This window comes from Cibotium barometz, chromosome 18 (assembly GCF_041138505.1).
Source record: "Cibotium barometz isolate CiBa-2024 chromosome 18, ASM4113850v1, whole genome shotgun sequence".
NCBI lineage: Eukaryota > Viridiplantae > Streptophyta > Polypodiopsida > Cyatheales > Cibotiaceae > Cibotium > Cibotium barometz.
In genome coordinates, this window is record NC_141063.1 from 12,375,179 (window position 1) to 12,395,599 (window position 20,421).

Consider the following 20,421-nt stretch of genomic DNA (forward strand, 5'->3'; position numbering starts at 1 on the left):
AATGTCCATTAGAAGAGAGGGGCTCATATGAGCATGAATAATATCACCTATGTAGTACAGACATTACCTCAGGGAAAAAATAGGTCCGTAAAGAGTGACAGTGTACAATACGCAAAACATGATAGCACATAGCCTACCAAAGGACGAGCCAAAAAGCTACCATTCTTGTCTCTACAAGCGTATGTAGGACAAACGGATACTCCTCCTTCCTTCCTTTCAAATTTTTGAGACTTGGGAGATTTGTGAAACTCTTCCTCTATATAATATATATAAGAGATATATATCTCTTATATAATATATATAAGAGAGATAAGATAAAAATATCTAAATCTTGATTTTTTTTTGCGGCTAGGCGACCATTTCGCTACCTGGTTGTGAAGATGGCAAACTCGGTAGTGTCAATTGTCTCGCCTCAATTCGTGACCGCCTCCACCGTGGGTAAGTCGTGCTTTTCCTCGTTTCATTAGTTTCGTGTATAGCCTGCACACTACTCACCTCAACGTAAACATCTGCATCTGTTTTTTTTCTCCTTCCTCAATTAGATCCTTCTTTAGTAGCAACTTTTGAGTGCCCACCCTATGCCCTCCCCCCCAAAGGCGATACAATTATGGCCGCAAAAGGCCTGGATGCTGCCAAGAGCTTGGATTTTATCTCAGGACCTCCCTTTCGTAGTTACAAACCTACACGGCTTGGCTACACACTCATTGGCAGTAAACATCACTTCCATGAAGGGCCAAGGGCAAAGTTTTGAACCATTTTGGCTCCAGCAAAGTTGTGAATTCGAAAGCAGATTTGTCCTATTATTCTATCAAATGGTTGTTTCCAACAGCTGTGCATGATACAAATAGGGTTCATTTGAATTGGATTTGCCTCCAGTTTTAGTTAGGTTATGGAAGAAAAGCAGTGTGTTTTGGGTGAAGCTCTCTCAGATTATCATGTTTTGCATTGCCTTAGAACTTCAGGAGTTGTTCCTCAATGAAGATTATGTTAATCACATTCAAGTGAGTGGTTTGGATTCTTGTACTTTTCGAGTTTAATCACAAGATGGATGTGAAAGTCATATGCCAATCCCATGTGACTATTTTTCTAGGAAGAGCTTTTGAGACAATAAATGAGGTGTGCTAGTGGATGCCATTCATGGCTGTAGAACAAAGTAGATCATTGAATGCCAATATGATATCCCATCTGTGATGCCAGGTGGATCCATATTGCAATGGACTTTATCACAAGTTACTCTTGCTTGGTGAACGACAATGTACGGTGGGTGATTAATTCAAGAAACATGCTCATTTTGTTTCTTTAAGGTTCAGTTGAAGGCCCCATTAGTATGTTGATATGAGATATGCTGGAGCACCTTGAGATACGATTTTGGGTGTGTAAGCATATTTGCTAGCAAATGAGAACGGGGTCCTTGGCCAAGGTGGCGGAGTGGAAACGGTGTCTCGCACATCCTGCACTTCGACATGGACATGACTATAGGAAAAGCGCAAAATCCTGCAGTCGGACACCTAGCCTGTTGAGAGTCCTTGTCCAAGGATGTGTCAGCAAGTGTGCCATCGCAGGGTTAGGGTCAGTTGTGCACATCCTGCACACATCGATTGTGCTAGCCCCGCACACAGACGTAACCATCTTGAATGTAGTGGTGTCAAGTTGTCCCGTACACATTTGTCGGGTGGACAGGTACAAGTTTGATGTCTAGGTCAAGTGAGCACTGGTGTGGACTGAACCTCTGCCGCATTGACAAACTTTGTGGATGAGTGGGCATGTAGTTGGGGGGGGGGGATATGACACACACGTTATCTAATTATGCCCCTGTCTTCTTTCACCTTGAAGACCCCTCGCCGGGCATGATGACAAGCAAAGTGCCCACATCCTCGAGAATTTGGTAAAGGACTCTGGGGTTGGCATGCAGGTTGAGGAGATATGGGGCACTCTCACCTTCAGACAGGGATCAGTTGTAGCGGACCTAGATGTGGGGCTTAGAGAGGTTGGATTGCTCTTATAAAGAGCAGCCCAGGACAGACTCATCGCTTTTTGAGAGCAAGCGAGGAGTCTCGTCTCCCTCCAAAGATTGTAGGAGCAGACCCCAGACAGCCCGTGGCTGGAGTCACAGATGGAGATACACTCGATAGCGGAGAGGAGAGTGGAGTTCAGGTACCATGCCTGGAGCAGACCCCAGACAGCCCGTGGCTTGAGTCACAGATGGAGATATGCTTGATAGGGGAGAGGAGAGTGGAGTTCAGGTACCACGCCTGTGCATCCTTCTCGTCTTGAGCAGGGACAGGGTCTTGTGGGATTTCTTCTAGATTAGAGGACCTCACGACCATCGAGACGGGGTCAGTAGGCTGAGGAGTCTAGATGGCACCTTTGAATGGCCCCCCCCACTCCCCCGCCCCCGCCCCGCCCCCCCCCCCTCCCAAGATTGCCACGTATTTCTACAAAGATGTCCTCTCGACCGCCGGCAGTCCCCTCACGAGTGTGGCGGCACACATGAGAGGTGGTCTTCCCTGGACTGCATAGATTTTTGAGCTCCCCCTTCTCGAGAGAGGGGATGAGGGACACCCTCCAGGACTTGCCTCACGGCAAATGCCTTGGAGTGGACATACTCTCGGTTTCCCTCTTCCTTCCTCACTGGGACCTCATGGAGGACGGCTTCTGGGCCGCCTTCAATGAGATCATGATCATTAGCCTCATGCCAGGGGGGATTTGGAGGGGCTCATCCATTTGATTCCCAAGGAGGGTGGTGACTGTTAGGAGATACGACATTGGCGCGCCATCACCCTCCCTCCCTACCAAATCCTCACCAAAGCCATAAGCTGCCACCTCGAGCCTCCCCTCCGAGATTTGATTCATGGCACACAGACAGGCTTCATCCAGGATAGGAGCATCTTGGATAACATCTTCACGTTTTGGGAGGGACCGCCAACGGCCCGTTTTTGCTAGGAGGATTTCGCTGTGCTGCTCTCGGACATTGAGAAAGCCTACGGCGATAGAGTGGATTGGGCTTTCCTTGAGGGCACCATGTTGCGGATGGGATTCCCGACCAGATGGATTTTGGGAGTCTCAACGCTTTATTCCACTGTGCACAGTCAGGTCCTCATTCAAGAGGCCAAAGGGGACAGGTTCCCGATTACCAGATCAGCTTGGTAGAGGTGCCCACTCGCCCCCTTCCTCTTCCTCTTTGTTGCTAAGGTGACGAGTAGTTTTTTTTGGCCGCCCAAGGGACTAGGCTAGGTTCCCGATTTACCAGATTAGTTTGTCAGAGGTACCCACTCAACCCCTTCCTCTTCCTCTTTGTTGCTAAGGCGATGAGCACTTTCATGGCTGGGCTACAGGCTCTTCATCTCCCCATCCGCTCTCAGGAGGAGCTTCCTGACTCCGAGTTTTCAGATGATTCTGCTGAGAGATTCATGCAGGCCATCTAGGTCTTTTGCATGGCGTCAGGAGCTCAGATCAATTGGCACAAGTCATGTGGTTTTTGGGTTGGATCTTCACCCACCCTGGTGTCACGTGCATCCCGCACTTGGATGCCACGTAGACATTTCTGTATAGAAGGTGCAGCACCTGGGATGGTGAAATGGTCCCATGTGAGCCCAATCTGGGACGAGTAAGCCAGGGATCCATCTTAGTCGTCCGAGGTTAGGTGTGCATTGTCCTGCACATGAGTTCAAGGTCAGGTGTGCAGTGTCCTGCACATGAAACAGTGCCAGTCCGCGTTGTGAGTCTCCCTCTGGAATGATGTCAGTTGTTCTGTATGTTTGGTCTGCCACCAGATGTCAGACATCTGTGTAGATGTAGGTATGCAGCAAGTGTTGACACGGGGAAGGCTATGGGCCACCCCAGGGCTTGCCCACCAGCCCAAGGAGGGGCTGGGCAGGCTGTCGGCCAGCCCAAGAGGGCTTGGCCAAGCAGCCGACTGGCTCTTGGGCCAGCCCAGCCAGTTGGCTAGCCATAGGGCAGCCTGGACTGCAGGCGGCCAGTGCCCAGGCGCTGCCCAGCAGCCTGCGCTGGACTGGACAGCAGCCCACAGAGGCAGCCAGGACAGTCCAGTGTGAAAACGTAGCATTTTCAGCATTAAATGTCATTAAAACAAGTCGTGGAGGAAAAGTAAACCAGCTGATTGCTCCTGATGGGAAGTATAAATAGTGGAGACCATAATCCCAATCATTTATCTCATTATCCACCAAGAGCTCAAGAGACAAGCCAAGGGAATTGCTAAGCAAAGGGGTGGAGAACTGAAGGTCAAGGGCAGGGATTTTCCAGCCAAGAAAAAGTCCAAGATTGCTGTATTTTCTTTCAGATTTCTCATCATTCTAATAAAGCAAATACACCATCCGTGGTGGTGGGGCCCTTACAAAGGGTAATTGGGACCCAATACTGTGTCCTCTTGATCTCTCCTTCTCTCTCTCTCTATTTTCTGCACTTCTCCTTTCAGTTTGTGCGCTAATTTCCGTCGCAAAAAGAGTGCTGAATTTTGAGTATTGAAGTTACCAATTCTTCTCCGAAGCTTCCACATATTACAGTGGTATCAGAGCCTACTTCAAGTACAAAGATTCAGCAAAGAAACCAGATTTTTTTTCGCTTGTGTGGTTGGTTTTTAGACGCCGGTGGACTACCTCTTTCGGAGTGACTCCTGTCCCTCGAAGGACGGTTGGTTTTTAGCCCCCGGAAGCCTCCGGAAGTCTCCCACACAGATAGTGGATGGTCAGATTGCGTTCTGGAAAGGAATTGCATTTTCCTGCTATGGCGAGCTTCGACGACGAGAGAGACCAAGAACCATGGGACCAGAGTGCACCAGGCAGCAGCCCAGCTAGGGCACCAGGCTTGAGTGTCACAGACATGTTCCAGCAGATGATGCGAGCAATCGCAGAACAGACCGCCAAGTTGGATGAGCAGAAGGCGTAGATCTTGGCTCTGGAGGAGCGTACCCGCTCTCCAGCGTCGCGTTTTCCATCTCCTCCTCCCTCTCCTTTCGTATCCCAGATACCAGATCCTCGTCACAGGGACCCTGCTTAGTCGATCTGCCGCTCTGCAGGTGAGTTGAACTCCACCTAAGAGTAGCCAAGCCCAAGAATATGGATATTGGTGGTTTTGCCTGGGGAGGTGGGGTGAAGGAGGCAACGAGTGTAGGTTAGTGTTAGAAGCCTAAGCTATGGGGGATCAAAGAGATCCGTGGTGTGAATGTGTGCAGAGGTATATTGTTTCTTGGTAATAGGAAATTGATTTTTACTAAAAAAAGAAAGTGTGTGTGTGCAGAGAGAGAGAGAGAGAGAGAGAGAGAGAGAGAGAGAGAGAGAGAAATGAAATGATATATTAACGTCTCTAAGAGGCCATAATGGCCTATGAGACCCAAACTGAGAGTACATGTGAAGTTGGTGTCTCATCAAAGAGAACAACTAAATGAGACTAAAAAGTACAATAAACTGATTGTCCTACAGTTATAAGAACAGAACTGTAAGACTCCGAGATGATACTAAGTAGAAAAAACTGGAAAATATTGAAAAATGTATATCAGGTAGATCCATGTATGCTGATCAGTTGAAGTGTTGCCCTCTCCTTAGATCAAGTATCTCCGCCATGGGCCTGTCTAGAATGGAGAGTTCGTAGAAGCGAGGTAGGCGCCTCCGATGCCAAGCAATAATGGCTCTGATCTGGTGATGGTGAGGATACCGTGGTCGGGATTCTGGTGGGCGTGGCCGACGAGCACGACATAAGATAACTGCTCTATCAGTGGTGACTCCCTAGGAGCGTGGTCGTTGCCCTGATGGCCCAATGGAGGAGGTATCAGGAGGTGTATGGGCTGGGTTGCTGGTGCTGGTGTCGAAGAAATCTGTCAGGGTCCTCTGTCTAGGTACATCATGGCTCGGCCTCCTGTCTGCCAAGAGGGTCTCTCTGTGTCTCCTGAGCTCAAGTAGAAACAATCCCAGGCATCTCTGATCCTCAAACTCCATGACCCTGCGTAACGGCCCAAAACCCTCTCGGAAGAGGCAGTGATATCTCCCTCAGATCTCATAATAGACTGTACATCGGGCAAATGTAGTGTTCCTCTGTCTCTACCTCCTGGTAGCATAGTTGACGAATGCGGTCATCCAAGATTTGATGCACATATTGCCATGTCTCAATCCGCAGCTGGTGTGATGAGGTCCGGATCTGTCCAATGGCACAACGTATCCCATGTGATAGGTGTACATCCATGTACGCTGGGCGGGTGATAAAATCATTTGGTGAGAGGTGTAGAAAATGGCTCTTGTAATGAGCCATTTTCGTGCCTAAGGGCTCAAGGGGCTAGTCCATGTCCTCTCTGTGTCCACTTTGATGATATCCATTCTGATCACGCGGTTTTGCTCTGAGCGGGTGAGATCCAAAAATGGACAATCCAGACTATACTGAAAGGGTGGTAGTGCCTCTATCCGCAAACCATGTAGGTCAAACCATGATCTTATCTGAGCGTACCAGCAATGAGTATCTCCATCCTCTGCCAACTGTATGGATGAGGTCAATGCCAATCGGGAGTACCTCTGCTGAGGGAGCTCTCATAGCTGTTGTAAAAAGGTAACTGCTTGGAATAGGACCTCGGTTACTACTGGGGTGGGGCACCGAGCTCAGCCCGAACAATCTCATGTGGTACTGCTGATTTGCTCCGAATCATGCGGGCGATCATCATAATCAGTGGTCTCTCCATTTGCCTCAATAGTCCCTCTCTGAGATATGTGATGTATAATGGGCTCCCAAATTGGAGCTCCGTACAGGAGGGTTGGTGTGACAAGCGTATCAAATAGCCACAATTTGGTGCGTGGCTCCTGAAACTGTATGTGTGCACACTGCCTCTCAAGTGCCCCCAAGGCTGCATGCCCTCGAGCTAATCTAGTTGCTGCTGCCTCCTTCAGGGAGAAACGCGGTCCTGTGAAAGTAACTCCCAAGGAGACATATGACCTGACGTACTCTACCGGCTCCCCTCGGAAAGTGAACTGAGGCTCTGATCTCATCACCCATGCCTGTGTGGTGTTAAACACCATAACCTTGGTTTTCCCAAGGTTCACTGTCAGATCTCTATCCGCACAGAAAGCCTGTAATGCATCCAGGTGTCTCTGTAATCCCTCCGGAGAGTCTGAGATTAGAACAATATCATCAGCATATAACAAGATGGGTATCAACAGCCCTGCGAGGCATGCCCCTGGGCCTCCCAATCTGTCTACATAATCAGAGACCGCATCAATGTACAGTCCAAAGAGGGTGGGCGATAGCGGGCATCCCTGCTTCACCCCTATCGTGCTAGTCACCCTATCAGATAGTCCGCCTGGAGCTCGGACTCTGCCTATCACAGACTCATACAAAGCATATATCCCCCACTGCATATCCTCGGGTACCTCAATGTCATGCAATCTGTGCATAAGCCTGGCACGTGGTACGGTATCGAAGGCTTTGCGGAAGTCCACAAAGCAGCACTATATCCTTCTCTTCTGTGCCCTGCCCTCTTCAATAAGTGCCCAAAGTGTTAGTATGTGATCCAAGGTAGTAAATCCTCTCCTGAAGCGAGCTTGTCCATGTGCTCGATGACCATGCCTCTCTGCCCATCGGCTCAGCTCCAACTCCAATATAGAGCCATATAGTTTGGCCAAGTAATGACCAATCATGATCGACCTGTAGTTGCCTGGTACCATGGGGTCCCCACTCTTAAAGAGTGGTACAATGATATGCTCTGTCCAGCTTGTCGGGAAACCCTCACAAATGGCACGATTAAACACATGTACGATGAGCGGAGCCAAAGTGTCTCATGCATATGAGAAGTGCTCTCCAACTAGCCAATCGTGATCCTGTGCCTTTCCATTCTGTAACCTGTCTATCGCATCTAGCACCATCCGCATAGTAAAAAAGGTGCTACTAGCTGGTCTAGCTCCCAGTGGAGGGGGGGTGGGGGGGTTGTCCTGGTGCATCATATAGCTCTCTGGCATAAGTATGCCATGCCTCAGGTGCAGTAATCGGAGTACCAGGCTGTCTCTCCTAAAACATCTTCCATGCCCTCTTGCTGTCCTTCCCGAGGAAGAGTTGGTAGATCTCCTCCTCTAGCTTAGCCAGATAGGCTCGTTTCTTCCTTCGCACAAGGCGCCGAAAGATCATCCTGGCCTGTCTATGCGTTGAGACCCAATGGAAATCTCACGCTGTAGCTGTGCTCGTGTCTCACGACACTCATCATCATACCAACTGTTCTGTGGGGCAGTGCTGCAGGGGTGGGTGGAAGGGATCATAGTGTAGGGAAACGCATATGAGGCAGATGCATGTAGTACACCTGCCAATCCTCTCGTGATCTCGTCTAGAGGGCTACGCGGGTCTAAAGCGAACAAGCCATCAGATACTGCATCTCGGTAAACCCAACTGTCTCACGTGTAAACTGGTATCTCGAGTACCTAGGTAGATGAGTGGCTGGCCCATCTCTCGGGGATCTACCTACTACTGTGAAACTCAGGTATGCATGATCGGCTGCTACGCCAATGGGCCTACTGGAAATCGTGAAACCCCGCACATCAGGTATCAATGAAGGAGATCCCATCAAGTGGTCCAATGTGCTCGCTCCCCCTTTAGAGTTCCGGTGTGAGAGAGAGAGAGAGAGAGAGAGTGTATTGCATGTCTCAATGATGCGATTGATTGATGTGATAGAAGTTATTGATGCTCACCATGTACAATGCTTTTGTAGGCTTGTAGCCTTATCTTTTGACCCATACAAATATTAAACTCTAATAAGTGGATGCCACATGGCACACTTATCTTATCCACTTATTAGAGTGTGTTCACACACTACTAGAACAATAACCCTTTTAGGGGCTGTTCACACACAAACAGAGGTTCACACACACGAGACTCCCAATCCCAACAAACCCCCCTTCGGAGAAAAGGTGGAGATGCTTGAGAAGACCTTCAATAGTAGCTTCAGGATAGCCTCCGGACTGTACCATGTACTCAGCTATAGCAAGAACATGGCTTGTTCTCTGTTTCAGAGTCAGGGGCTGGTATGAGCATGGCTCAAAGGCTCACATACGAGCATGGCTCAGGGGCTGACCAAAGCATGGTCTTTGCGAAAGACTCAGAGACCAAGTTTTGCTTTCAGGGAGACAATGGCACCAACATCCTGGAACTCAAGCCGGGTCTGATTCATGGGAGAGCCACCATATATCTGCAACATACAGCTTCCCTCCGAACCACCATATATCTGCAACATACATCTTCCCTCCGAAAAATACAAACTCCCTTGCTCTAAGCAGGGATATGATGAGAATGACGAAGCCTTTTAGAAACAAGGCATTACAAATGAAAACACAAAGGATTATTGTATTCAATTTCAGGGGACTTCTGGTACAGAGAAGCCATGACACACACATAAACAGAAAATAAAATTTATTTTGGAAGTTTTTAAAACTTCCCGGGTGTATGTCGATGAAGAACGGTCTCTTCCTCATATATTGTGCATCTTTGAAATCTGTAAGCTTTTTATGAATCAAGTTGTCTTCTACTTTTGAGCTGCCATTAGATTTAATTCTAAATCAAGCCGGAGTCTTTTGAGATGGAGAATCGAGTTTGCGTTTATCTGAATAAAGAAGGCTTTGCAGGAACCTCTCAATGGAGGAACAGGAAAAATCTTGGATTTGAAGACAAGGTAGCGGTACAGAGTTTTTCAAGTGCAACCTGTTGTGCTAGTAAGGACCATAGCAGTGAGGGAATCTTTTCCAAAAGAGAGGGCCTACTGTCAGAGGGACGCAGGGGTATGAAAGTAAAGGTAGGTGATAATTATTGGGAGATGATGCTAGCTAAGCTTTTATCATTCCCATTGGAAAATTATCTGTTTGCACAACTTATTTTCGATGGCTTGATTCTAAGAATTCAAATGGAAGGCACTCATGTTGGATTGGAAAAGCTAGTTTCTATTCAAATGGTTAAACTCATGCCCAACAAAAAAGTGAAATAATCATTAAAAAGTTGTACTTCTGAAAGACCTTTGCCATTTGGGTATCATGCTGGCCTTTCATCATATCTCTACGATCCCTTGGTAATGCAATGAGCTTTCATCATATCTCTATGATTTCTTGGTGTTGCATGACCTGGCTATGACTACCGGGTACTGAGGCTCCCATTTGAGCCCTTATATAGGGAGGAAACGTTGCCTGGACTTGAGAGGCAAGGGGATGCATGCAAGGAGCATTTACTAAAGATGGGAATGTGGCACCTTCAGGCAAAATTCTTTCTGGTCATCATAGTTTATAAGAAGACAAGGATCTGGAAAGTGTTGTCAGGTATGGACCACCTAGGCAATCAGTTAGCCAAAAAAAGTAGCAATAAATTGGCTGTAGTGTTGTGCAAGTCAAGATAGGAAGCAGGAGAAGTTTGGACAACAGGAGCATTTGCTAAAGATGGGAATGTGGCACCTTGAGGCAAAATCATTGCTGGTCATCGTAGTTTATAAGATGGCCAGGATCTGGAAAGTATTGTCAGGTATGGATCAACTTAGGCAATTAGTTAGCCAAAAAAAGCAGCACGCTGCAGTGTTGTGCAAGTCAAGATAAGAAGCAGGAAAAGTGTGGGAAACAGCACATGGGCGTTCATGGGGCTTTACAAGCAACCCAACCTGTTGTGGTAGCAGATTGCTTTGTAATCTTTCAAGCTCTGCAGGCCTAAATGATCGAAACTTGTCTTCTATGGCCCTCTTCTGATTGCAGTGGCAGTGTTTCGTTTCGATAACTCAATGATCCTTAATGGTAGGATACAATACTTTTGTAATGGTTTCCACACTTTGTCTGCATAGTCCAGTAAAGCTAATACTCTGCCAGGTGGAGAAGTGATAGAACTTCTGTGAGACTTATGGTAGTGACCATGTGAACTAGGAACACCGCGGCCCTTTTTACCTTCACACTGAAGGGTTTTTTCCCTCGTGTGAAAATAAAAAGTGTGTAAAACGACTTATTAAGTCACTCGCTTTTGTACTTGCACCCTAATCTCATTATTGTGTGCATCATGTTGTTTCACTCTCTCTCCTTCTGCAAGGCGACTGTGCATTGTGTGCTTCATTGCTAACCCTAAACCTAACCTTAAACCCAATAGTGGTATGAGAGCAGTGGTTGCCACCCTTGGGCAGCTGCCTTTGCCCACCATTTTGCCACTTTAGAGATCTAACTTTGCCTTTAGCGGATAAATTCAAGCAAATCTAGAAAGTTCATCAATGAATGTGACAAAGTACATCCGTCCGTCCAAAGATGGTGTCCTCATGGGACCACAAACATCAAAATGTATGAGCTGTAATTTCCGAACAGCCCTGATTGAACCATCTTTTGGGAATGGTTTCCAATGCATTTTACCCAATATACACCCCTCACAAACATGTTTGATATGTGTCTCTAAATGTGGCATTTGTGAAACCATTAGATGTCTCTATAAAAGCATCAAACTACCAAAGTTGACATTTCCAAAACGTGCATGCCAACGCTCTGCATCAGCCGTTGCAGATGTAGCTGTCACCGCATATGCATCATGTGCAACTCTGTCATACTTATCCGATCTGTACAACCCATGGCATAGTGTACCAGAAGCCACAATGATATTACCATCATTACAATCAAGCACTTTGCACTTATCATCAATGAACTCTACCAATAGATGAGCTCTAACAATGGCAGACACTAAAAGCAATTTCTTCTTGATGCCAGGTACATATAACACATCTGAGAGAGTGATAGTCCCACCATTTGCAGTGGTGATCACTATCTTTCCAACACCCTTCACAAAATATGAAGAGTTGTTGGCACATGAAATATTTCTACCTGGGGGTGCAGTCCCAAGATAAGTAAACAACTGTTTCCGCGACGTAATGTGCCGAGAGGCACCACTGTCAAAGTACCACACATCATTCTTTGTAGCAGTAATTCATTCTTGGCATTTAGAATTGAAGCACTGACATGCCAAAATCTCTCTTCTCTTTTGCAAGACTTTCTTGTGGACACCAAGATAAGATGGAGGCAATGAATTCAAAGTAGTAGAGTGATCAGCTATCCCATGTAAGTTTGGCAGTACTGCAAGACCTGATGTGAGGTATTGTTAACCTCTTGACTGACAATGCAATGAGAGACAGATTGTGCATCTCTCGCATCCCATCTCCTTTGCTCCTCTGTTGGAGCTGGTGCAGCATGTTGCTCTTGCTCTTGTAGATAGCCTCTACCACCACCCCTTGCGGGAGTTCTTGCTGATGAATAGTAGAAGGACGGGTGTCCTCTCCAATCACAAGGCCCCACAGGCCTTTGGCTACCAAGATATTTCTGATCATGAAGCTCCAAAGGGGATAAGTACTCCCATCAAGCTTATCTTACTGTGCAAAGACACCAAATACATCTTGTCCTTGCTAAGCCATTGCTTATGGAAAATATCAGATACACAAAATGGACACTGCTTTGCTAAAATCTTCTACAAGTAATGATGCCATGCACCAAAGTTTAAATACCTGCAAGAAATTGATTGAAAAGCTAGGCACATTATTGAATTTCACCTTGAATTTGTCAAATGGATATTTGCATAAGAAAAGCCCCAAATTTTTGTTGATGCAGAAGGCCCAATTTTGATGTAGAGGCTGATTTGTGCAAAACCCCCAAATTTCCAAGTTTACAGAAGCTTCAATTTCGTAGATTCTCTCCAATTTTGTGAAAAGCCCCAATCTGTGTTGAAACCCTAATCTGTGTGCTACCGAAATGCACAAGCGGGTACTGCAACTACGGGTGGGGGCACACGTGTATGAGCACGTACAATTGGGTGAAGGTACAGCTGCAAGTACATCAGGTACATACAGTCACAATCGTGTACAATTAAGTGCAGCTGGTACAGCGTGCAACAGCAGGCAAGTACAACAGCTGTACGAACAGAGACGCGGCCTGTACGGATGCCATGTAGGCTGTATAGACAGAGGTAGAAACCCTAATATGATGTTGTACGGGTACTGCAATAGCTATATAAAAATCCTCGTATGCTGAATCTGTGCAAAACCTTAAAATGGACAGATAAAACACTTGTAATATGAGCATAAACCCAAAAAACTTCGTACTTCATGTACAGAAAATAGCTCATGCCAATTCCGAATGGCTTCAATCTTTGCAGGATCCATCATGACGCCATTCTTTGATACAATATGGCCCAAATAGTGAATCTCGGAAAGGAAAAATTCATTCTTCTTCGCATTAATGAAGAGCTTGTGGTTATGAAGCTCTTCAAAAACAATGGCCAAATGTTGGTGGTATTCTTGCTCATTCTTGGAAAATACCAAGATATCATAAAAAAACACACCTACTGAAAATCAGCATGTTGTCAAGGGGCTATTGATGATTCAATCAAAGATGAAAGGACAACAACACAAGAGACGCAAACTATGCCTAGATGGCTGTTGCAAACATTGCAAGACAACCGCCTTTCAAATCCCATCTTGGTAGGACTAGGGCTGGTTCAAAACATGCTTATGGAAAGTATGTTGGTTATGCCTGTGTCCACACATTCTGCGATGATGAGAAGCATGCATCTTTTGAAGATGCACATGAAAATCAGCATTGTTGACCGTGCCATGCAACATGAATGTGACTCCATACAACGTAAAGACACTTGGGATTTAGTTGACTTAGGTCATAGTTGTTTCCGTATAGCGTACGACACCATATCGTACGGAATACCATATGGTACGATACCGTACGGGCTCGTACAGATTTTTCTAGTTTCGATTTTTTTTCAAAATTGTTTTCCCAAAAAAAAAATTTTATTTTTTCTTGAGCTTCCTCTGTACTATGATGCTTCCCTCCTATTAAAAAAAAAAAAACCTCCATATCTGGAATTGGAAATACCTAAGTTTATAAGACTTTTTTTAACACCGTATTTTATCGTACGATAAGAAAAATTTTATATAACACATACGGTATCGTACTTGACAACTACGACTTAGGTATTGGCACAAAATGGATTTTCAAAGTCAAAAGAAAGTCTGATGGTAGGTACTATTGATTGGTACAAGGCGAGACTTGTAGCAAAGGGATATGCCCAATAGACAGGCATTGACTATGATGAGATTTCTGCTCCCACTTCTAGGATGACTACCATCAGGTGTGTTATTGCTTTGGCGGCTCATTCCGGATGGAGAGTGCATTAGTTGGATATCAAACCTGCCTTTTTGAATGGGGATTTGCATGAAGAAGTGTGTCTTACAACCCATTGGTTTTGTGCAACTTGGCCAGGAACTTAAAGTACTCATGTTAAGGAAGGCATTATATGGTCTTAAACAAGCTGAGCTTGGTATAAGAAAATCCAGACACACTTGATTGGTCAGGGTTTCTGGAATAGCCCAACTAAGAGAACCCTCTATGTTGGGAAGGATGGAGAGGATTTGATTGTCTCAACATTTGTGTGGATGAATGTCATGTGCATGCCCATGCCACGGCTAATCCTCTGCATGAATAGTCTTAATCCTTGACTAATCATCAGTTAAAGTCAGCATTGAAGTCATTAGTAGCATCATCTTCATCATCACATCATGGTCATCATCAGCAGTAGCAACAATACATCATCATCATCATCATCATCACATCATGGTCATCATCAGCAGTAGCAACAATACATCATCATCATCATCATCATCATCTACATTAGCAAACATCATGGGAAGGCATAGGGGCCTGTCGGTTGGCAGTAAAGTCCTGTGTAGAAGGTGACTAGATGCTCTACATTAGGTAGCAAGTGTGGCAAGACTAGAAGACAAAAGCGCAGCATTAATGAGTAATTTTCAGGGTTTTTTGTCCATGTAGCAGGCTGACAATAGTTTGCACTAGCCGACTAGCTTTCCCAACATATGTATAAGCATCAAGTTCATAATCAGTTCATTTCCTCATTCAACAAGTCTAATAGTTAGTAGAAGATATGTAGAAGGGGTGAGAAGGTCACCCCTTTTGGTACTGACCAAGGCCTAAGCATATACAAGCATTTAAGCCACCTTTTTGTACCATATAAAATACAAGAAAACCCTAACACTAATCTCTCTCTTCTTCTCTCTTCTTTGTCTTGTGTTGATAATCAGCATCTTGTTTTTAATCAAGTTTAGGGCTGTGGATCAGTACAACAAGGCTTCCACGCAACATTGGTATCAAAGCATTCAGGCTCAGCCCACTAAGCATTGTCCCAAGGAAGGTGCACAATTTCAACAGAAAGGATGCAGTAGGCTAGCAGATGGACTGGACTGCAACCACAGTCGAAGCCGGAGGAAGCATTCCCTGAGGGTATGTACATAGAACCAGTACATCATTAAGCTCTCAGATCAGTTCCAAAGGCCTAGTAACAGCATGATCAGTTCCAGCAGGTGACCCACCACTGTGTTAAGGGTAAGGGAATGTAGGCATGGGCACAACAGTTGAACAAATGCTCAGTTCTTCAGCAAAACTTGGAAGTGGAGATCAGGAGTGAAGGTGTTCAGACAAAAATATCAGTTAAAGTCAAAGTCAGTTAAAGTAGAAGGTCAAAGGCAGTAGAGTTCAAAGTCAATAGCAGTCCAGGGAGGAAGGATGACAGAGTGTCCACCCTGTCATCAAGTTTAGCAAAAGGGAATGTCACGTGCACGCCCGTGCCATGGCTAATCCTCTACATGAACAGTCTTAATCCGTGACTAATCATCAGTTAAAGTCAGCATTTAAGTCATCAATAGTAGCATCAGTAGCATCATCTTCATCAGCACATCACCATCAACATCATCATCATCATCATCATCATCATCATCATCAGCAGCATCTACATTAGCAAACATCATGGGAAGGCATAGGGGCCTATCGGTTGGCAGCAAGTACCTTGTCGGCTGGCAGCAGAGCCTTCTATAGAAGGTGGCCAGATGCTCTACAGTAGGCAGAAAGTGTGGCAAGACCAGAAGACAAAAGCGCAGCATTAATGAGTAATTTTCAGGGTTTTTTGTCCATGCAGCAGGCCGACAACAGTTTGCACTGGCTGACCACCTTCCCCAACATATATATAAGCATCAAGTTTATAATCAGTTCATTCATCAAGTTCCCTCATTCAACAAGTAGTAGAAGATATGTAGAAGGGGCTGGAAGGTCACCCCTTTTGGGGCTGACCAAGACCTAAGCATATACAAGCATTTAAGCCACCTTTTTTTTACCATATAAAATACAAGAAAAACCCTGACACCAATCTCTCTCTTCTTCTCTCTCTCCTTTGTCTTAATCATGTGCTAATCTACATCTTGTTCTTAATCAGGCTTAGGGCTGTGGATCAGTACAACAAGGCTTCCGTGCATGCAACAATGAATTACATTCGACATTTGAGATGACAAATCTGGGTCCATTGCACTACTATTTGATTATACGGTTTATCCAACAGGATGATGGCATTGTTACGTTGCAGTCCAAATACATAAAAGGGCTGTTGAAGAGGTTTAAATTTGAAGACTCTAAGCCTGTTTCCACTCCTATGGAACCAGGTGCTAGGCTGAGTGTCTTCATGATACTGGTGAACCATTTGATGCCATGATTTACAGGGAGTACATGTCACATGCTTTCAATGCTTATTTGGTGGAAAGAGGCATAAAGCATCAACCCATGGTGCCATACATAGCTCAGCAAAATAGTAGGGCTGTTGAGAGGAAGAACATGTCTCATATGGAGATGGCACGATGCATGGTTCACACAGGTTTTGGATGGAAGCTGTTTCTCGCGCTACGTTTGTGCTTATTAACAGATGTCCAACCAAGGCATTGAAGACAATTACGCCTCATGAAGCTTGGTTTCAAAGCAAGCCCAAAGTTGATCATAGAAGGGTATTTGAATGTTTGGCTTATGCTCTTGTGCGTGAGCAATGCCATGCCAAGCTTGATGATAAGGCTATGAAATATTTGTGGGATAGAGCAAGGAAAGCAAAGGCTATCATCTCTATCGGTGACATGTGAGGGATTGATCGTAGTAAACACAACCTTAGGCTAACTAAACTTCACTTAATGATGCTTAAGAAATAGACAAATAGTGTCAATGCAATGCAATGCAGCTATATTAGATGAATGGGTTACAATGAGATCTAGATCTATGATGCTGTCCTAGATGAAGATCCTTCTCGGGATGAGAGGGATATGGTGAATGCTGATGTTGAGGACTGCTCCCTGCTCCAATGCTGAGGTCCACCCTTCGATGCCGGCTTCCCTCTATGTAGGAGGTAGGAATGATGAACTATGTGCTAAATATGCTGGCTAAACAGCCGACCTGTTGTCTCCCTTGCTCCATGGATAGGAAACACTGAAGAGAGATGAGATCATGGACTGAATATGCTGCCTATGATGACTATATACTGAGTGAACTTCTGTCCCGTTGACTTCCCTTGTCTCCTGGGAAGGAAACGCTGAAGAGAAACTTGGACCTGATGCTGTCTGTATGCTGAAAACGCTGATGGAAGATTACGAACTGATGCTCTCCTTGTTGCCTAAGAAGGAAACGCTGAGGAGAGGATCTATGAGATGCTGATCTGAGATGAATGACCTGAATTGATGCGCTTCTATATATATGTGTGAATGATGCTGGTCGGCCAACTCCTAGATGCTCACGACCTTCCATAAATGCCATAAATGCTGTTGGCTGCCCATAATGTGCTGTCGGCTGGTCATAATGTGCTGTCGGCTGGTGCTAACAGCCCCGACCTGATGCAAATAAATGCCTTACATGCTCATGAAGATTGATGTTGGTCCTGATTAATGCTTGATGATGCCATGCCACTTGTACACCTGATGGGTGTGCACCTGACATTCCCCTACAGCGTTGGATCAGCTCATTAATTATTAATGGTGAAAATCAGAATGTTGATCAAGGGGCTATTGATGATGCAGTCAGAGATGAAAGGACAACAACACAGGAGACGCGAAATATGCCTAGATGGCTGTTGCAAACATTGCAAGACAGCCGCCTTTCAGATCCCATTTCTGATAGGACTAGGGCTGGTTCCTCAAAACATGCTTCTGAAAGTTATGTTGGTTATGCATGTGTCCACACATTGTGCGATGATGAGAACCTGGCCATGAACATAAAGTATGAATGTAAAGGAAGGCATTATATCGTCTTAAACAAACTGAGCTTGATATGAGAAAATCCATACATACTTGATTGGTGAGGGTTTCCAGAATAGCCCAACTAAGAGCACCCTCTATGTTCGGAAGGATGGAGAGGATTTGATTGTGCTCATCATTTATGTGGATGTCATCATACTCACGGGACCTAATGATGACAATATTTGAGCATTCAAACCTGAATTACATTTGCCATTTGAGGTGACATATCTGGGTCCAGTGCACCACTATTTGAGTATACAGTTTATCCAGCGTGATGATGGCATTGTTACGTTGCAGTCCAAGTATATAAAAGGGCTGTTGAAAAGGTTTAAATTTGAAGACTATAAGCCTGTTTCCACTCCTTTGGAACTAGGTGCTAGGCTTAGTCTTCATGATGCTGGTGCACCATTTGATGCCATGATCTTTAGCCGGGCTGTTGGATGCTTGATTTACTTGTGCAATACATGACCAAACATTCAGTATGGTCAGCTGAGCAGATTCATGCATAGCCCAAGTTCTAAGCATTGGCAGGCTGTGAAACGTGTCTCTAGGTACTTACAACAGGGAACCCAATCTCTTTTGGGGGCTCCACCCTGCAAAACGGGTCATGTGTAACTTACGTAGAACAGTTTCCTTGCAGTTTAGCATTGATCCTTAAGATTTTTCTCTCTACACATGCACTAACCACATAAGGACATTTGACGATGATGTTTGTAGCGAGACTTCTATGTATAGATCTCTCCCTTTGAAGGTCCCGTCTTCTTGTGATAGTTTTCTGTGTCTGCCCTAAGAGTTTTTCTTCTTGCAACAGTTTTCTTGTTAACTATTTGCTTTGATGCTCAGATCAATTCAGTGTTTGCAGCCTTTCGAGAATAATTTCTTTTGGGCTACTAGTTGATTTGTTGGTCATTTCAATGCAATCTTCTTACAGGGTCCAGCTTAGAGTCTGCCATCTGCTTCAAATGCTGACAAGAATGTGTTATGTTTAATCCAAAAGAGAGTTTGTAAACTGTGCTGATTTGTATTCGTCACTAAAGAACACATCAAGCATGGAATTTTCTCAAGGTGAAAGACTTGGCTGTTTTTGCCAGGATTGAGATAGCATCATAATTGAAGTGTTTTGTTTCCTTTCAGGCCACAGAACCAACCAAGTCACCATCAACTTCGACCACAGAAAGTATCTTATGTAAACAGTGTGATGGGAATGGTATTGAGTTACTTTTCACTCAATTGCACATCGATTCGGATAATGCCTTAAAGCTTAAAGCCTTAATGAATAGTCGATGTACTAATGGAAGAGCATGTTATCTCAGGAGCTATTGTATGTTCACAATGCAAGGGAGATGGGATCAACAAACAAGATTTTTTTGACGGTCAATTCAAGGCTGGGACAATCTGCTGGCTCTGCAGGTACATACTTGTGCACTTTGAACTGCTCAACCCTGTTGACACTTTAGATCACTAGATAAGAATCTCCAGGTGGAAAACATGAAACGACTCCTGATGTATTTTAAAGGCAGAAGGTTTTTGATCTCTTCGTAGATCTGTAGTGGGTCTTTATTAAATCAATTTCGGTTTCTTGCAGAGGTAAAAGAGAGATCCTTTGTGGAAACTGCAATGGTGCTGGGTTTTTAGGGGGCTACTTGAGTTCTTTTGAAGATTGAAAAAAGAACATTTTTGTGTAGAGCTAGCTGCCATAGTCTTTTTGGTACCAAATCACCTCATGTTGTATCTTAAATATTCGAATTTTCTCGTGCTTGTTTAGGAAAGCTAGTTTTCCCCCCTTCTTGGAAGAGGGCTCCTTGTGAATTTGGAACTTTATTCAGCACTTTTTGGTCATCAACTTTGGTATCTTCAATGAAACATTGAATAACTGCCCCCAATAGAAGTAATCTCTCTCTCTCTCTCTCTCTCTCTCTCTCTCTCTCTCTCTCAAAATATCTTAAATTCTAGGAAGTTTTGTTTCAAGAAAATATGTAAATGTTGGTAACTAGTTACTTGAGGTGATAGCTTGTAAGTGGAGGTCAAGGCAAGGAGAGAGGAGTGTTGAGTGTTAGAAGTTGGCTGAGGTGATAGCTTGCAAGTGGAGGACAAGGTTTGGGATGCTGATATGTATGGGGTGCGTTGTGGTTCTTTTTTGCCAACTAACTACACAATTGGTTGTAATCCATCCCTTCCCAAGGATGATTCTCTCTTTAATCGTACCTGCACTGGTCACATAAAACTTGGAAGACGCAGGTTTAGATCCAATATAAATTGTCTTTAAAAACTTTGAAGGATGATACTCTCTTTCATTGTTCCTACGGGGTCACATAAAACCTACAAGA

At 44.9% G+C, this 20,421-nt stretch overlaps 1 protein-coding gene across 1 annotated transcript; it reads left to right on the forward strand.

Moving 5' to 3' along the window:
* The first annotated feature begins 302 nt into the window (after window positions 1-302).
* Window positions 303-19,994, forward strand: LOC147628949 (protein BUNDLE SHEATH DEFECTIVE 2, chloroplastic-like). The gene is made up of 5 exons (XM_086812120.1): window positions 303-438; window positions 9,603-9,769; window positions 19,229-19,301; window positions 19,408-19,504; window positions 19,680-19,994. Exons 1-5 carry the CDS (start codon window positions 381-383, stop codon window positions 19,756-19,758), a joined length of 474 nt encoding a protein of 157 aa, XP_086668246.1. The 5' UTR covers window positions 303-380; the 3' UTR covers window positions 19,759-19,994.
* Window positions 19,995-20,421: the final 427 nt, after the last annotated feature.

Coding starts and splice junctions, on each gene's coding strand:
- LOC147628949 (XM_086812120.1), top strand. CDS start 381: ATGGCAAACTCGGTAGTGTCAATTGTCTCGCCTCAATTCGTGACCGCC. Junction 439..9,602: donor CGTGACCGCCTCCACCGTGG/GTAAGTCGTGCT, acceptor AAGGCTTTGCAG/GAACCTCTCAATGGAGGAAC. Junction 19,302..19,407: donor TAAACAGTGTGATGGGAATG/GTATTGAGTTAC, acceptor ATGTTATCTCAG/GAGCTATTGTATGTTCACAA.